Source organism: Rousettus aegyptiacus, unplaced genomic scaffold, assembly GCF_014176215.1.
Source record: "Rousettus aegyptiacus isolate mRouAeg1 unplaced genomic scaffold, mRouAeg1.p scaffold_m13_p_10, whole genome shotgun sequence".
NCBI lineage: Eukaryota > Metazoa > Chordata > Mammalia > Chiroptera > Pteropodidae > Rousettus > Rousettus aegyptiacus.
The window spans coordinates 41,813,611-41,831,996 of NW_023416285.1; the positions used below are offsets into that span (position 1 = coordinate 41,813,611).

The 18,386-nt window shown below is 34.6% G+C and overlaps 1 protein-coding gene across 20 annotated transcripts in view; it reads left to right on the forward strand.

Annotated features, from left to right (window-relative positions):
• The window catches only part of MAPK10 (mitogen-activated protein kinase 10), a 417,591-nt gene that overhangs the window by 279,035 nt on the left and 120,170 nt on the right, over positions 1–18,386 (forward strand). For 12 of the 20 annotated variants that reach the window (XM_036227746.1, XM_036227758.1, XM_036227751.1 and 9 more), the window contains one exon: positions 659–730. The exons of 3 other annotated variants lie outside the window; for them this stretch is intronic. In XM_036227746.1, coding sequence (XP_036083639.1) covers positions 665–730 — 66 coding nt within the window. In that variant the 5' untranslated portion in view covers positions 659–664. Of the gene's footprint in view, positions 1–658; positions 758–18,386 lie in introns of all 20 variants that reach the window. 5 more of the 20 variants (XM_036227759.1, XM_036227752.1, XM_036227753.1 and 2 more) reach the window with 1 other exon arrangement.

Here is an 18,386-nt window from a genome sequence, read left to right on the forward strand (position 1 = left end):
TAATATAATTGAAATCTTTGTACTTACCACTATGATTAAACAAATGTTAATATACAGTGTTGTTTGCTTTAGTCTATGGTTTGTGGTTATATAACAAAGCAGTGCACATTATTATTTTGTATATTTAAAAATTTTACATAATAATATGATGATCTTCATATCCTTTTGAATTTGCTCTTTTCCCCACTCAACATCATGTTTGAAAATTTTATCTATGCTGATACCTTAAGTTCTAATTCAATTATTTCAAGTCCTGAAGGTAATTCTATTATAAATTACATTTTATTTAATAGTTCCTTTATTCTACAATAAACATCCTTATATATATATATATCCTCTTGTGCATATATTTGAGAATTTTTAAAGTTAGGTGCCTAGAAATAAAACTGCTATGTAATAGGATGTACTTAATTTTAGCTTATTAAGTATATCCGATTTCTTAGCTAGTCTTTATGATTTTGATGACCTTGATTATTATAGAAGATAGGACCTTTTTACTTTATTATTTAATATTTATGATTTGTGAAAAGTGCCTAGTAGTGGTTTTAATAAGGATTATACTTAAATACCTTGTATATAATTTGAATTACATTAAAGTTTATACTATTAAATGATAATTAGGTGATTTGGAAATTCATTCCACCCCTTTTTTCTATAGGTATTTATGAGCCTCCATTTATTATACTACTGCAGTGAACCAACCTTGGATGTGAAAATTGCCTTTTGTCAGGTGTGTGTTCCTTACAGGTAAAACAAGGTACAGTATATTCCCTTGTATTTCCACTTTGCCATTCCATCTTGCACATGTTCCACACCAAAGTTAGCATTTCTGTAATATTAAAAGTAGCTTAGGAAATAGAAGTGGATATTTAGGTTTTTTCTTTCCCAATTCAAGTTAGAATAAGAAAGAATAAAGGGAATTCTTTTTAATGATTATAAATATAATATTTAATCACAGTGTAAAGGAATTTCTTACTAGATTTTACTCATACTTAACATTTTTAATATTTATTTTCAAATCCTTGAAATGAGACTTTAATCATCAAAAGAACTTAAGTCTGTTATTATTTCTCACCTGAAAGACTGATGAGTCTGAAGTAGCGTATCTCCAGTAGCCATGTGTGATAACAGGCACGTGGTGCTCAGTATGCTGATGTCAAGTTCTAACCAATAACTGTTAAAAAACAAAATAATAACAATTATGAATGAAAAAAAGAAATAAGTTTAACTAATAACGAACGGTAGAAAGGTGGCCACAATGGGTGGTAGTGTGCATGAACCACATAAGAATCTGTTCTCTTGTATTTATACGAACTCTATTAAGAAACTACCTAAGGTGCCTATACTTAGGTATGTTTAGGGTAGTCCTAACCTATGCCTGTTGTCACTGTATAATTGGTAGTGCTCTCTTTTACTCTATGGTTTCTTTTTTGGACAATAAATTTTATGGTAACTCTATTCACACCCCAAGCAGACAGCTTTACTTCTGTTTTTCTGTAATGATTTTTAGTGTATCTTCTCACTTATAGCTGTGCTATAAACAGAGAATGATATGCAGCTATTGAAATAAGATTTAAAAAATAACTCTGCAACTTCTGTAATTTTAATACAGTCTTTTCCAATTCTATTAATATGTGCTCATTATAGAACATATACAAAAATGTAAAGGGAAACAAAACACTAGTATATTTATTCTTCCTGGGCATAGCTAGAATTTCTATGAAAAAGCAAAATGTGTTACCTGCCATGAATAGGATTTACTGATCTGCCTCAACTCCCAGACCTCTAAATGTAGCATCCAAGCCTCAAGGCCTTTTGACAACTTCTCTTCTCTTACAAGAATTCTGGATCTGGACAGCCTTGGCTAGGAATTGAAGATCTCCCACTGATTAACCACTTACTTATAAGAAACTGAAACACAGAGAGGTTAACTAACTTTCCCACCTTGGAAAATGTGTGGAAAGGGGAAAATAATAGTACTTATCTTCTACAGTTATGTGAATTAAATGAGTTAATACTTGTGAAGCACGGAGGACAGTGCTGAAATATGTGTTTACTAAATAGCTAACTCCATTTTAAATAAATTTACATTTACTCTACTGGTGCTTTCATTGGATCCTAATGTTTCAATTATTATCAGTATCTTGAATACTCCCAGTTATATCTGCAACCCAAAACTGTCCCCAAAACCAGATTTATATGCCCAACTTCATGTTCTATATCTATACTTAGGTGTCTAATCGGCATATCAAACTATACATCTTCCAAACCAAACCATAATCTTTCCTCCAAAATTGCTCTGCTCTAATTCTAATACTAAATCCATCTTTTCAGTTGCTTCAAATGAAATCGTTGAGACCATCTTTTGGGTAACACTTCATATTCAATCTGTCAGCTAATTCTGTTGGCTCTATATTCAAGATGCACTTGGAATCTCACCATGCCTCACCATTCTCTCTATTACCACTCTGGTCCAAGCTACTATTGCCTCTTTCCTGGATTATTGCAAGAGCTTCCAACTTTGCTCACCCCCAAATAATTTACTCTAAAAACATCAGCAAGAGTGATATTAGAAAAATGTGATAGCATATCACTCCTTGGCTAAAAACAAAACAAAAATCTTTCAATATTTCCCCATCTCACTTATGGCAAAACTCAAAATTCCTATACTAAATACTGAAGCCTTTACCATTTAGCCACTAGAGACCCCTCCCTGAAATGTTCTTCCTTTATGATCCACTTGCCCATTCCTTCACCACCTTCAGGGCTTTGTCAAATGTTATTTTTAAGCAGGTCTTTCCTGACTATCTTACTTAAAATTGCTTCTTATCCAATACTGCCTACTCAACTTACCAGCATTTTTTTATTTCCCCATAACACTTTTCAGTATCTGATACTGATGTAGTATACGTGTAATTAGTATGTTGCTTTTTTCTCTCCACTAGAGTATATTTCTCACTTGGGAAGGAATTGTTTCAGTGAGTACTAGAGCCAGCTCACACAGATTCACAAGTGTTGATTATGCTCATCTCTTCCTAAATTCTAAGCTCAGTGATGACAGTTTGGTAGATTAAAATCTATCACGATAGGAGTATTACATTATGTAAATAAGAAATTTCTACAAGTAAGTCCTCTTCCTTCTCCTGCCCCAAAATGTTAAACATTTACCAGTACATTGTTGATTGTTGGAATTTTGTCTCTTTTGCACACTGATATATTCCAGTACTAACAATAGTATCTGGTATAGGGTAGGCTGTCACCAAATATTTGTTTAATAAATGAATAAATGGTATATGTTTTGTTTATATAATCATTTGCAACTGTAATAGTGCTCTAGTGGAAAATGAATGAATTTCTGGGTAAAATATCTGGGCCCTACTAGACAGCTGTATGACCGTGAGCTATTTCCTTAGCCACCATGATCCTAGGCATTTACTATGGGCAATAACACTTAAAAAACAGTAAAGGAAAAACTAAGTTCATGTTTTACATGTCAAGATTAAAACTGAACTTCAAAAATTATCAATGAAAAAAATATTTAAAAATCAGCTATTTTTTATCCAAAAAGTCTTTGTGTAGGTTGAAGTTATTTTAAAATTAGCTTCTAAATTTGAGTACTGATGCAGAATATCTATTTCTAGTAAGAGCGATTTTAAAGCAAAGGAATAAAGAAGAGTACTGAAGCATGACTTTTCTTAATGACTTTGAAGTTTTTTGCTTACTATGAGCTTTTGGTACCTAGAAAATATATGTGCATATTCTATAACTTTAAAAGAATAAAATATTATAGCTAGCAGACTATGTCTAGCTGTGACTCAGAGTATTTCATTTACTTTCCATGTAAAATTTTTATTTGAAAATAATGTTTATTGTTTATTTTTTTTCTCTCCTGTAGCTCCATGCCTCATTTACTACCCTATCAGTTTAAAGTAAATAATGCATTTTAGAGATAGAATATTCTACTAGGGTTTACTTTCAAATCATGTTTCTTGGAAGATTCTTATTTCATGAGACAATTCATGGATTCCTGTTATGCTGTAGTGTTTCATCTGATCACCAGCAGAGTTATGTTGCTCCAATTTCTTGCCACACAGACAATATACAAAGACCTTAAGTAATTTGTCAACAATTAATTAGCAATCAAGTATATCCGGAATTCAGGCCTCTTGAATCCTAATCTGTGGCGTCTTTTATTATGTCATATTTCCAGTTTTTCACTGTTATCAATACGATATCACAAAAAATATATAGAAAACCAACCTACCCAGATAGTTATTTATCAATGGAAAATGTGCATTATCTGTAACAGTATTAACTTTATTTCTTAGTTGAATTATTTGATTTACTGGGATTTATTGAATTTTTTAGGTACTCCTATTCATTTTTAAAAAAATCCCATCAAGCAGCTTTTGTAAGCAAGAGGTTTCTCATTATATTCTGAGGAGAAATTTGTCTTTAAAGTGTTAGACAATAGAAAAATAATCTTTAGTTTGCACTGGCATTAATTCTTTATAAAAATATACATCTACAGGGAATTGAAAGTACAAAAACTCTTGAGAAATAGGTAAGCCTTCTTTTCTCAATTGAACAAAGAAGTAAGAAGCTATTAAATCCCTCTATGAATTTAAAAAAAAACAAAACATAAAAGTGCTATTTTTGGAACTCTGCTGTAATGAACAGATAAGTAAGGGTTTTAACCAGGGAATATAACCAGAGAGATATGTGCTGGAAACCACTAGCACACCCACTGCTGTCTACAGCATTTATCACATCCTGATGGGCATTACCATTAGTTTTATGGGGTTGTGTTTTCCCACTCAATGGTGACTGCTTGCGGGGCAGGACCAGGACACCCTCATCCTTGACTTCCAAGCCCAGAAATCTATCTTAATTTACTAAATGTCCAATAAATACTTTTTTTTAAATAAATGAGGGTAAATGAAAATTTAATAGAAAAACAGGTTCCTGTCAAGATGGTGGAGTAGGTAAATGTTGTGCTTGTCTCCTACCCTGGCCACATTAAAATTACAACTAAATTATAGAACAATCAACCTGGAGAACCATTTGAACACTAGCTGAACAGAAGTCCTATAACTGAGGATATAAAGAAGAAACCACCTAAAGACTAGTAGGAAGGGCAAAGATGAAAAATGGGCTGGTCCCATACCCATATGTAGTGATCGATAATCAGGAGGGATAGCTCAGCTGCAGATGTCTTTTCTGAAGAGTGAGGGGCCCCAGCCCCCCACTGGGCTGCCCGGCCTGGAACATGAGTGCTAGGATGAGGAGCCTTGACCACAACATCTGAATGTGAAAATTAGCAGGCATTTTGTTTGTCCACATGAGAAGAAATGCTGCTGGAAACAGAAGCATTCTCTTAGAGAGCCTGTGCATAGACTTTCTTGCTCCCAGGTACTCACCCTGGCCTCTGGTGGAGGTATGGTGGCTCGGGGGCACCAGAGACATACAAGGAAAGACTCAGTTGTGTGTCTTTAAAGTGAGGGCTGTAGGGATAGCCACCATTGTCCCTGTGTTGAGCGCTACCCCCACACAGCCAAATATGAGTCTACATTGGCCTGATGAACTCAGCTTGCTCTACCTTGGTGACCCCCTGGGATCCTACTTCACCAAACTTGTGTACACCCTGAAGCTCTTTTGATAGCAGGCACCATGTGGCTCATGCTGAAGTCTTTCATGGACAACTCTTGTAGGTCCATGGGCCTCAGGGAGGTGGTGACTGGCCTCAGTGTGCTCTGTGCTTCTTGCAAAATGGTCCTAGGCTCAGTGTGGTGCTGAATATGAACCTGCTTTAACTTGGTCAACATTATTCACCTTACCTTAATGACTCCTTGAGACCCTGCCTCACCCAACTCACATACTGCCTGAGGCTCTTTCGGCAGCTGGACTTTACAGATAACCAGCAGGTGGCGGTAGGCCCGAGGGTGCCTTGGGCCTTTTGCCGAGTTGCCCTAGGCCAGGTACTTGTGGCAGTTGGCCTCAGTTCATAGCATGGCCTCTCCCATGCACTTCCAGGGCCAACACAGAATCAGCAAGAGCAGTCCTAAGAGGGAAATTCATAGCAATACAGGCCTACCTCAAGAGACAAGAAGAATCTCACATAAACAATCTAACCTTACACCTAAAGGAAGTAGGAAAATAAGAAGACAAAACACAAAGTTAGTAGAAAGAAGGAAATACTAGAAATCAGAGCAGAAATAAACAAAATAGAGTCCTAAAAATCAATACAAAAGAGCAGTGAAACCAAGGGCTGGTTTTTGAAAAGATAAACAAAACTGATAAACTTTTAACCAAATTCATTAAGAAAAAAAAAAAGAAAGACCTAAATAAATAAAATTAGAAATGAAAGAGGAGAAGTGACAACTGACACCACAGCAATACAAATAATTATAAATAATACTATAAATAATTATATGCAATTTGGAAGAAATGGATACATTCCTTGAAACATACAATCTCCCAAGACTGAATCATGAAGAAACAGAAAACCTGAACAGACTGATTTCTACTAACAAAGTTGAATCAGTAATCAAAAAACTCCTAGATTCAATAAACAAAAGTCCTAGATTCAATAATCAAAAAACTCCTAGATTCAATAAACAAAAGTCCTAGATTGAGTACCTTCACATGTGAATTTTACCAAACATTTAAATAAGAATTAACATCTATCTTTTTCAAACTATTCTAAAAAATTCAAGAGGATGGAAGGCTCCCAAGCTCATTTTACAAGGCTACCATTACCTTGATTCCACAACTAGACAAACTCATTACAAAAATAGAAAATTATAGGTTGATATTCCTGATGAATGTAGATGCAGAAATCCTCAACAAAATATAATCAAATCAAATTCAGCAAAACATTAAAAGGTCATACATTATGATCAAGTGGGATTTATTCCTGGGATGTAAGGTTGGTTTCATAGCCTCAAATCAATTAATGTGATACACTACATAAACAAAATGAAGGATGAAAATCATATGCTTATATCAGTAGATGCAGAAAAAGTATTTGACAAAATCCAGCATCCATTTATGATAAAAACTCCCAGCAAAGTGAGAGTAGAAGGAACTACCTCAACATAATAAAGGCCATAGATGACACACCCACAGCTAACATCATACTCACTGGAGAAAAGCTAAAGCATTTTCCTTAAGATCCGGAAGAAGACAAGGATGTCCACTTTTGCCACTTTTAGTCAACTAAGTATTGGAAGTACAGCAGTCAAACAAGAAAAAGAAATAAAAGGCATCCAAATTGGAAAGGAATAAGTAAAACTGTCATTGTTTGCAGATGACATATTAAACATAGAGAGCCCTAAAGTTTTTACCAAAAAACTACTAGCACTGATAAACAAATTTAGTAAAGTAGCAGGATATAAAGTTAATATTCAGAAATTGGTTGCATTTTTATACACTAATAGCGAACTACCAGAAAGAGAAATGGTACTTGTGTGTGTGTGTGTGTGTGTGTGTGTGTGTGCGCGTTTGTGATATATCTCCTCAGGCAATGGAAACAAAATAAACAATTGGGACTTCATCAAACTAAAATTTTTTGCAAAGTGAAGAAAGCCATCAAAAAAATTAAAAGAAAACCTACCAAATGAAAGAAGATATTTTCCAATGATACATTTGATAAGGGGTTAATATCTAAAATTTATAAAGAACTAACACAACTCAACAACAAAAAAAAGACAAGCAATCCAATTAAAAAACGGGCAGAGGACCTGAATAGATATTTCTTCAAAGAGGGCATACAGATGGCCAGTAGACATATAAAATGATTTTCAATATCATGAATCATCAGAGAATTGAAAATTAAAGCCTCAATGAACTATCCCCTTGTATATGTCAGATTGACTATTAATAAATCAAAAAACAAGTGTTGGCGAGGATGTGGAGAAAAGGGAAACCTCAGACACTGTTGGGGTTACTAAAAATTGGTACAGTCACTATGGAAAAAAGTTTGAAAGTTTCTCAAAAAGTTAAATACAACAACCTTTTGACTCAATGATTGCACTTATGGATATTTATCCAAAGAAAACCAAAAACACTAATTTGTAAAGATCCATGAACCTCTATGTTCATGGCAGTGCTATTCACAATAGCCAAGATATGGAAACAATATGTGTCCATCAATAGATAATTTGATAAAGAAGATACATACAATGAAATATTACTCAGCCATAAAAAGAAAAGAATTGTACTATTTGCAATGACATGAATAGACCTAGATGAGATTATGCTAAGTGAAATAAATCAGAGAAATATAAATATTATATGATCTCACTTATAAGTGGACTCTAAAGAACAAAATAAAGAAACAAAACAGAAATGGACTCATAGATATAGAGAAGAAACTAATGGTTGCCAGATGGGATGAGATGGGGGTTGGGGGCTGGGTGAAAAAGGTGAAGGGATTAAAAAGTACAAATTGCTCTTTACAAAAATCTCATGAGGATTTAAAAATATACAACAGGGATAGAGTCAATAATATTGTGATAACTATATGTAGTGACAAGTAAGTACTACTAGACTGAGCAAAGGGATCGATTTGTAAATTATATAAATGTCCTAACTACTATGCTATACATCTGAAATTAATATAAAATCATATTGAATGTCAACTATACTTGAAAAACAAGAAAAAAAGAAAAAAACACTTCCTAAGTAGAGATTTGTTTGCTTGTATTTCAAAATCAAGTCAATTTTTCAACAACTTAACATCTTATAAGCGTATTATTAATAGATTTATTGCATTTTGGTTATTTTGGTATTCATAAATTGCTATTAACCTAATATTTATTTGAAAGTTATTAACTTACTGTTCTCTCTAAAACCTTACTGATTTTAAAATGACTTCTTGATTTCTAAAAGTCTGAGACCCAGAGGATTCATATTAATGAATTAATAATTATAAGTTTAAGTAGCACTGAAAATAAAGGGGTGGCTCAGTGAGCTTCTTTTTTGCTATGACACAAAAACTCCTTATGCCTCTTTACATATCTAAGCATTGACTGATTATTAATTGATTCCATCATTTATTCAATGCATCTTTACTTAGTACCTGTATTATGTACTTGTAACTGGTAGAAATTATGTACTTGTAACTGCTAGTCACCTTACTCCTAATTATGCATTTTTTTTTTTTTTTGTCATTTTGTTTTAGGTGAGCTGACCCCATTCAGTATTTCCTGTAGTGCAGATTTCGTAGTGGAGAATTCCTTCAATTTTTGTATGTCTGGAAAGGTCATAATTTCTCCTTCATATCTAAAGGAGAGCTTAGCTGGATACATTATTCTAGGCTGGTAGTTCCTTTTATTTAATAGTTTGAATATTAGATTCCACTTCTTTCTGGCTTGTAAGGTTTGTGCTGAGAAGTCCAACAATAATCAAATGGGTTTTTCTCTTTATAGGTTACAGTCTTCTTTTCCCTGGCTGCCCTGAGAATTTTGTCTTTTTTTGTTGATTTTTGATAATTTTGATACAATGTGTCTTGATGAAGGCCTTTTTGGGTTGAAGTAATTGGGTGTTTGGTTGACTTCTTGAATTCCAAGCTCCAACTCATTTCTTAGATTTGGGAAATCTCATCAACTACTTGTCTGAAAATGCTATCTAGTCCCTGTTCCTTTTCCTCCCCTTTGAGAATACCCATTATTCTTATGTTTCCTTTCCTGATGGTATCAGCTAGTTTTTGTATCTCTTTCATTATTTTTCATTCTTCAGTTTCTCTCTTCTTTCTCATTTATTTCTAGATTTCTATCTTCAATATCACTGATCCTTTCCTTCATTTGTTCGACTCTGTTTCCCAAGCTTGTTATTTCATTTTTCAACTCTTGTAGTGTGTTCCTTATCTCCAGAAGGTCTATTCTTTTCTTTTTGAGGGTTTCAATTTCCTTGCTAAAGAACTCATTCTGCTCATCTAGTTGATTTTTCAGTTACCGAAATTGTTGATATGCTTCATTTTGGATCTCGTTGAGTTTTTTCAGAAGTACCATCCTTAAATTCTGTCATTTAAGTCGTGTATTTCTATGTCTGTAACATTATCATCTGGAGATTTTTTTTTTTTTCTTTGTGAGATGCCTTGCCACCTTGATTGTTCATGGTGTTTAACGGACTATTCCTCTGCCTGGTCATTAATGGAATTATATTCTGATTTTTTTTTTCCAGAAAGATTTATTATACAATGATCTGTAGCCTGTTGCAAAGAAGGTGTTTTTTTTGTTTGTTTGTTTCCAGTAGGTGGCATTTATATCTGCTTTATATAAAGTCTTAATAATTTCTTTCTTTTTTTTTTTCTTCCTAGATGCTTAATCATGCTCACTGCTCTTGGGCTCAGTTCCTGTCAGTGTTAGCAAAAGTTTCAGTAATGCTTGCTCAGATTCCCCTGGGGCTTCGCAGTGTTTGGTCTTGGAGGTTATAGGGGAGAGGCCCTCTGGAATGAGGGATGGGGTCTGAAGCTCAGCCTCGGTTTTGCAACTGTGGCTGGTAAAGATCAACTGTTGTTTTTCTGCTGTACTGCTTCTCTGTCTGCTGCCCTGAGGACTTGGACCTGCTGCTGGCTTTGTGGGGCTCACAGCACTCCCAGGCAGGGCTGTTCAGGGAAGTCTCCGTACCTTCTTCCTTCCTCCTCCTCCTCCTACAGGGAGCTCCAACAGCTGCGAGAGGCATCTTCTTTGTTTCTCTGAGTCTACCGCCTGATACCCAGGGTTCTGACCTGTGGTAACTCTTATGCGTGGATCCCATGCTCAGATGTACTGGTGTATACTTTTGGTGTATTTTGCTGAGTTTTAGATGTTCAGCTTATTGCTGTTTCAAGGGTAAAGATCCGGGGATGTTTCTGATATCACCCCTCTGAGGGAAAATTTAATATTAAGTTCCATGGGGGCAGTTAGTCTATATTCTCAGTGCCTAGAACATTGCTTGGTGCAGTGTAAGATCAAAACATTTGCTCAATAAAAACATACCACAGCAATAGAAAGACCTCAAATCTCAGGGACTTTCTTTTTAAACAAAAGTTTATTTCCTATTATGTGAAGTCTAGTACAAGTTACCAAGGACTCTCTTCTATTGGGGAATGAGAAATTTTGGCTTCTGCTTTTCTGTGTCTCAGGAATTTAGGCTCTTGGCATTTTGCGATGTGACAGCAAAGATATCATTGTGTGGAAAGAGATGGATTGCAGAGGCACATACCCTAAATGCCCCTGCATTTAGGTGATACCTGACACTTCTGCTGTAGTCTTTTTGCCAGAAATAGTCATATGGCCCCAATAAGACTGGAAGGGAGGCTGGGAAATATAGTGGAGCAAATGGGTATTCATTGAGTACTGTCTCTGTACCACAAATGAAAACACAGGAAAAAACATTTATTATCTGACCATTCTGAATCCTGTTGATTACATGTTGATTTTATAGCAGTATCATAATCCTTGGGATGGTGCTATGGCTTAGGCTAACTTTTAGTTAAAAACATCCTAAGACTACTAATTAACTATGTGTGTTTAGCTATTATCTAACTCTTCAATAATAATGATAACTATAGTAATAATGATAAACTTTGTTGAGAGTTTCCTATTAGCTTATACCATGTTAAGAGCTTTACATAGGTTATTTAATTTCATATTTCCATTAATGAAAGGAAGTAGATTGTCCTCATTCCATAAGTAAGGGTACTAAAGCTAACATTGTAAAAAACTTGCCCAAGGCCTCATAGTCAGGATACTTAGATCAAAGCTGAATTTTTTATCTTTTGCTGAAGTTCCCAGCCTAGGATTTCTCAATTGCAAAATGAAAACCCTAATTCTTACATGAAGTGATTTATTAGACGCTTAGTACAGTGTCTGTTCTTAATATTACATGGTGCCCAGTAGGTATTCAAGCAGTACTAATTGTCTTCATATATAAAGAACAGGCAAGCAGAAGCAATGCCTGGTGTATTATTGATTACTATTATGTGCTTTTTCAAATAATTGATAATAATGGTTAAACATAATTTGTCTTAAAGTTTTTACTGTATTATTGATTTGTTATATAAGTCATTTATTCCACAAAATAATCATCTATGGGCCACTCAGTATAAATGTTATATAGATACCAGGCTATAATCCTCCTTAGAGAGTAACATTTCAAGAAATAGGGTGGGGAAAATATGCTCTTGAGAGAACAAAATCTAACCTTAACGGTAATTAAGTATCCTTGTCTCAAATCTCCTCCTTTAAAATTAACATATAAACAATTTGATTCAGAATTAGAATGGATTGAACATACGCCTTTCTGCTATAACAAACAAGATTGCAGGCATTGTTTCTGCCGACTTTATATAACAATCTTGGAGTGGCATCATGAAGCAATTTAATATCAAGTCATAACTATGAGAATGATTAGCTCAATATCATTTGTGTCAATCGTCACTTTAGGCAGATACTTCTCAGTATCCAAATGTCAATACTAAAAGAATGTCCAACAGAATGGCCAGTTAACTTTCTGAAGATGCACTTTGTAGCTAATTCATTTTGGTAACCTATTGAGAGAGATCAGTATTATAACAGTAACACCTTCAATAGTGCCTGTCATACAGGAGGTGCTTGATAAATATTTAACAAACAAATTAAATCAAGCCCTTTAAATTTCTAGGCAGTTCTGAAAATCCAGCTTTCCATCACCAACACAAGATTGTTTGCTTCAAACCTGAATTGTTTAATGATCAGTTAAATTCAAACTCTGGGCTGAGGTGATCGATAAATAAAAGGAGGATGTTATTTATTCATTTCTCTTGATTTTCTTAGCCCTATTCCCATAGCTCTTCTTATCGTAAGCAAACCATATCACTATTCTAAATTACTTTAGCTTATTGGCTTAGTGAAAAAAAAGCACATGTTTTGGACTTGGACAAACTTCAGTTCATATTAACTTGTACCACTTGATAGTTCTAAGACTCTGAGCCAATTAACAGCTCTGTGTGCCACTTCTCATCTGGTTAGTGTTAAATATAGTATGTAACAGAATACAAAGTTTAAATTTAGTAAGTAAGCAATTAATACTGGTTCACCTTTCTTCCTCCCCTTGTTTTATTGAGAGTTATCATATGAGTCATGTGAAACATATTTGTGCATGTTTGATTAAAAATATTATATTGATTACCTATTAATTGATCACAAGTTTATTATAGGAAGAACTATTGAATATATTTTTCTGAAGCTAAGTGCTAGAGAAATTTTACCTTTCCTCTGAACTGGTATGATAAATTTATGAGATTAATGAATTAAAGCTTGCCACTCACTGTGGTTTTGTTGTGTTGTCATTGTTTCTTTTCTTTTGGCTTTCTGAAAGCATGACACTAAGTTTTTTGCTCAAGGCAGTAGATATTCATAACTTAGTCTTCTGGTAAAACTGTAATTGCCCAGCCTGCTTTATTTGACATTTATTCTTAAAACTGGATTTAATGATTTTATTGTTCCTATATCTTTTATGGTGAGCTGCACAAATCCTTTTTGGAATCACACTGTATATAAATAATAAATGAATGAAAGCATACAATGACTTGCTCAAGTTTTCACAGATAAGTGCAGAACTAATCCAGACATGATACTGTTTTCAGCTACATCATTCAAAAGAAACTAAAGAAGTTCAACTTCTAAAAATTCTTAAACCTCAACATTTTCTGCTTAGAAACTAACTAGCAGTATCATAAGAGAGTCATGCAGAAATGAAAATGGGGAGAGAGTGCCTGCAGAAATAGGTTATTAAATTTGAGAAATACCTGCAGGATAAAATCAGTAATATGGGACATTTTTCTTTGCAAAACTCTATAGCTATAAGCTAGCCACTAAACTGATGATGGAGACTAGTTGTACAGGGCCCTTTCTTACAAGTTGGCATAAAATGTAGTCTTTTCACAGAGCAGATTATATTCGGATTTCCTCTCTATCTAATTGTCAGTGGCAAAAAATCAAAAAAGTGTTCTTTTAATTTAGCTTTAAAATTTTTTGGCGGATGGGGAACAGGGCGGAAATGAGTTTGCTTTGAATTTTTGCAAGGAACATTGTTGAGTCGTTTAAACATAAGATTAATATTCAGTGGAGGAATGAGTTATTTATTTTTAAATAATTTGACCAAATGGAATAGACTATTCTAAACCTATAGTTAATTTGAACCATGTTGATCTCCGAAAGTTACCATTATGGTGATTTATAATTTTTTAAATATAATATTCTTTCTTTGTAATTAACAATCAACGTATTAATTTCTTCTCTGAAAAGAGACTTTCCATTTTTATGAGCATTTATGAATGCCTGTGAATTTCAGATATTCCTCCCAAGTGTTTTGGTATAGCTTTAATATTAGGAGATGATGGAATGTTTATTTTCATGAGCTAATTGAGAGAATGTTGGTCAGGCACTGTATTGTACATATGAGATAGGAAAACACATCCCTGGCAATGTGACATCTGGGCCTGCTAAAGAGGTGCTGATATCAAGGAGAGTCATCCTGGCATTTTTAACTTCCACATCCTTTGCTTACTTGGTTTGACATGCTATGCTTTTTTTTTCCTCCAGTAATATTTTACTGTACTTTAAAATGTCACCACCTCATACAAAAAGCCACCATGGCCATGCTCACACATCCAGCTCTGGGGGACCTGGGACCTTGGGGATTGTGGGGCTGTGGACACCAGCTAGTCCCCCAACTAGTCTCTTTGAATGGTCATATCTGTTAAATCTGCTATTTTCTAAAATAGCGGTTCTGGAAGTATGGAACTTCTTAGAAATACAAACTTTTAGCCCTATCTTGCTCCTCAGGTGGTTTCTATCCACATTAAAACTTTCGAATCTCTGCCTTAAACTATTGGCCTTCTCAATATGAATTTTTGAATTTATCTTTTTTTTTGGATTAAAATCATCAGCTCTCTTTGTTTCTTCCTTTCTTGGGTCAAAATAATCAGTTATATGACCAGAACTAAGAATATTCTAAAATATGTAACTAGAGAAAGAGTTTTTAGCATCAATAACATTTGTCCATAGTGTGCTGAATGGCATATTTTCATAGGCATATTTTTAAAAATTTTATACTAGTTTCAGGTATAGAGTACAATGGTTAGACATTTATATAATTTGTAAAATGGTCCCCCCAATTACTGTAGTACCCACCCGGTACTACACACAGCCATTACAATAATGACCGTATTCCCTATGTTGTACTCCATGTCCCTGTGACTGTTTTGTAACTACTAATTTGTACTGCTTCATCTCTTCACCTTTTTCACCCAGACTCCCAAACATCCTTCCTTCTGGCATCTACCAGTTTGTCCTCTGTATCCCTGGGTCTGTTTTCATTTAGTTTGTTCATTTCTTTTGATCCTTAGATTTCACATATGAGTGAAATCTTATGGTATTTATCTTTCTCTGTCTGACTTTTTTCACTCAGAATAATACCCTCTAAGTTTATCCATGTCTTTGCAAATAGTAAGATTTCATTTTTTTATGGCTGAGTAATATTCCTTTGTATATATGTACCATTAAATATTTTTTTTCTTCCATAATTTTCTTTATCCAGTCATCTCTTGGTGGACACTTAGGTTGCTTCCACATCTTGGCTATTGTGAAAAGTGCTGCGATGAACATAGGGGTGCACAGATCTTTACAAATTAGTGTTTTGGTTTTCTTTGGATAAGCACTGAGAAGTACAATTGCTGGGTCAAAGGTAGTTCTATTTTTAATATTTAAAGAAACCTCTAAAGTGTTTTCCATAGCGGTTGTACCTATTTGCAATCCCACCAACAGTGTACAAGGGTTCCCTTTTCACCATATCCTCGCTAAAAGTTGGTGCTTTTTAATTTACTGATGGTAGCCAATCTGACAGGTGTGAGGTGATATCTCATTGTGGTTTTAATTTGGATTTTTCTGGTGATTAGTGACCTTGAGCATTTTTTCATATGTTTATTGGCCATCTGTATGTCCTTTTTTGAGAAATACCTATACAAGTCTTCTGCCCTTTTTTGAATTAGATTGTTTTTTTGTTGTTGAGTTGTATGAGTTCTTTATAAATTTTAGATATTAACTCCTTGTCAGATGTATCATAGGCAAATATCTTCTTCCATTTAGTCATAAGCACATTTTATAGTGAAAAGTTTATGTTTGAACTTTGTAGTCATGACAAGGAAGACTGCATGGAAATTGGGGATAAAATATACTGTATTAAATTTGTTCTGAGCTCTTTAAAACTCAATTTGGATTTGTAAACTCAATTTGGATCTGGAGAAAGTTCTTCAACACAACATATTTGCAATCCAATTTTTAGTTATGACATCAATACAAGAAAATTTCTAATGCTGTTATTTCTGTGTCCTACTGCTAATGATTAAAATACCTTTTTCCCTCAATTATTTGAGGTACTTTCAAGGGTATATTTTGTAACTTTTAGATTTTACTTAAACTTTAATTCAAAATTGTGTGTGTGTGTGTGTGTGTGTGTGTGTGTGTGAATCCACAAATTTTATAATGGTGATTTTCAATCTTACTGTGAGTAATTATATGCTCTGAAATGGAGATAAGAGATCGCTGAATATTTTTATTTTAGAAAATGTGTCAGGACATTAGATAATTCATTTGAAAACTTTTGTCTCTTTGACTGGCAGTTCTTATGTCGCTGACATTTTGCCACTGGTATAAGCTCTGTGATTGTTTTAACCATTTTACCAAATTACTAGCAAGTCTACATATAGCTTCCCCACTATATGAAAAGTCTTGTGTTAGCTATGCACTGAGGGTGCATGAACTACAGGGTACTTCCCAGAAGTGTGAACAATAGTTAAGATGAAATGATTTATCCTATTATAGCACTGAGATGTGTCTTAATCCTTGTCCTAACTAGGACTCTGGTTTCCAGTTTTTGTGTGTCACGAATAATGGAATTTAGCAGTTCATAGAGACACAAAGAGTTTTCCCTAAGGCAGATACGGAAATGTTACTTCTGTTGCATAACCTGTTTTAGTTTCTAAATATCTCAGCAGAGCTGTTAGATCTATTTTATGGTCTTTGGGTGTTTCCTTGCCTCCACTGAGTGCTTCTCAACATGCATCAGAATACTTAAAGGGCTTATTAAAACAGGCTGTTGGACCCCACCCTCAGAGTTCCTGATTAATCCGTGTTGAGTGGGAGGGAGCGTTTGCATTTCTAACAAATTTTCAGATGATGCTGATGCTCCAGGGAGCATGCTGTGCGCGTGATTGTTCTAATCCTGTCTTTCTCAAAGTTAGCTCTTCAGATCCTCAAATAAGAACTTCCTGGACTGACTACTTATCTTCAGATCTTCATTACCTACTCTGATAGCCTGAACCCAAATCTTGAGGATGTTCTGCAGTGGTTTGTAGTTCATCAAACTCCCCAGGTGGTCCTGATACATATTCATACCTGAGAATAGTGAGAGGAGAGATCAGGGGATCTTGTTAGCATGAGAAGACATGGATCAAGTCTCCTCTCAAACATTAGCAGTTTTATACTCATGACTTGGCATCTAGTATTTGTTTTATACATAGTAGTTGAATGAATTAATGATAATAAATGAATGTAAGCAGTTAGTTGCTGCTCCCTTTTTGCTCCCAGAACCTTTTATTTATTCTGCTATGGAATACATCATCCATATTTTGACTACCTGCTTACCTGACTGCCTCCAGCTATATGAGGACCATATCTTTTTGTTGTAACTCTAGTGTCAAAACCAGTATCTGGCACATAATAAGTATATCATTGATGTTTGTTGGATTAAATGTTTGCAAGTGTTGAATAGAATATTTCTTAGGGTAAGCCTGAAAAAAACTGCTATATAGTGTAAAACTCCCTTGGTTTCTCTAAATATGTATTGAAATATTGGAAGGAGGGGGCCAGTATAGTGGATTCAAGTGTAATATGAAGACTGATACTATAGCTAGAAAAGCCACATTCAAGTCTGAATGAGTAGGGTGGTACCAATATATGGTGTGAAGTCAAGGGTCTGGAATGTAAAGGTTCTTAGGTAAGATTAGTTCATACATGCAGTGCAGTCAGACTAAGTGACATTTCAAAGGTGACGAGAATAAATGGGTGAAAGGGAAGTGGATTAACTAGGTCACATGAAGCTAATGTGTGCTAAAGATTTTGTGAGTGCTCAGAAACCAGAATATTAAAGAATGTAACGAAGGGTCAGAACATGACAAATGGCAAGCCAGGCACTTCATTCATCCCAATTACCCTTGGCAGATGAATTCATTTGTTAATTTAGTCCAGTTGCTTTTTATCTTTCCTAGCTAGGAAAAGTGGGGTAAAGGACTTTAATAGGATTAGTTTACTGGTACATAAGAAGTCTAGAATAGACATGGACCATGGTATGGGGCGCAG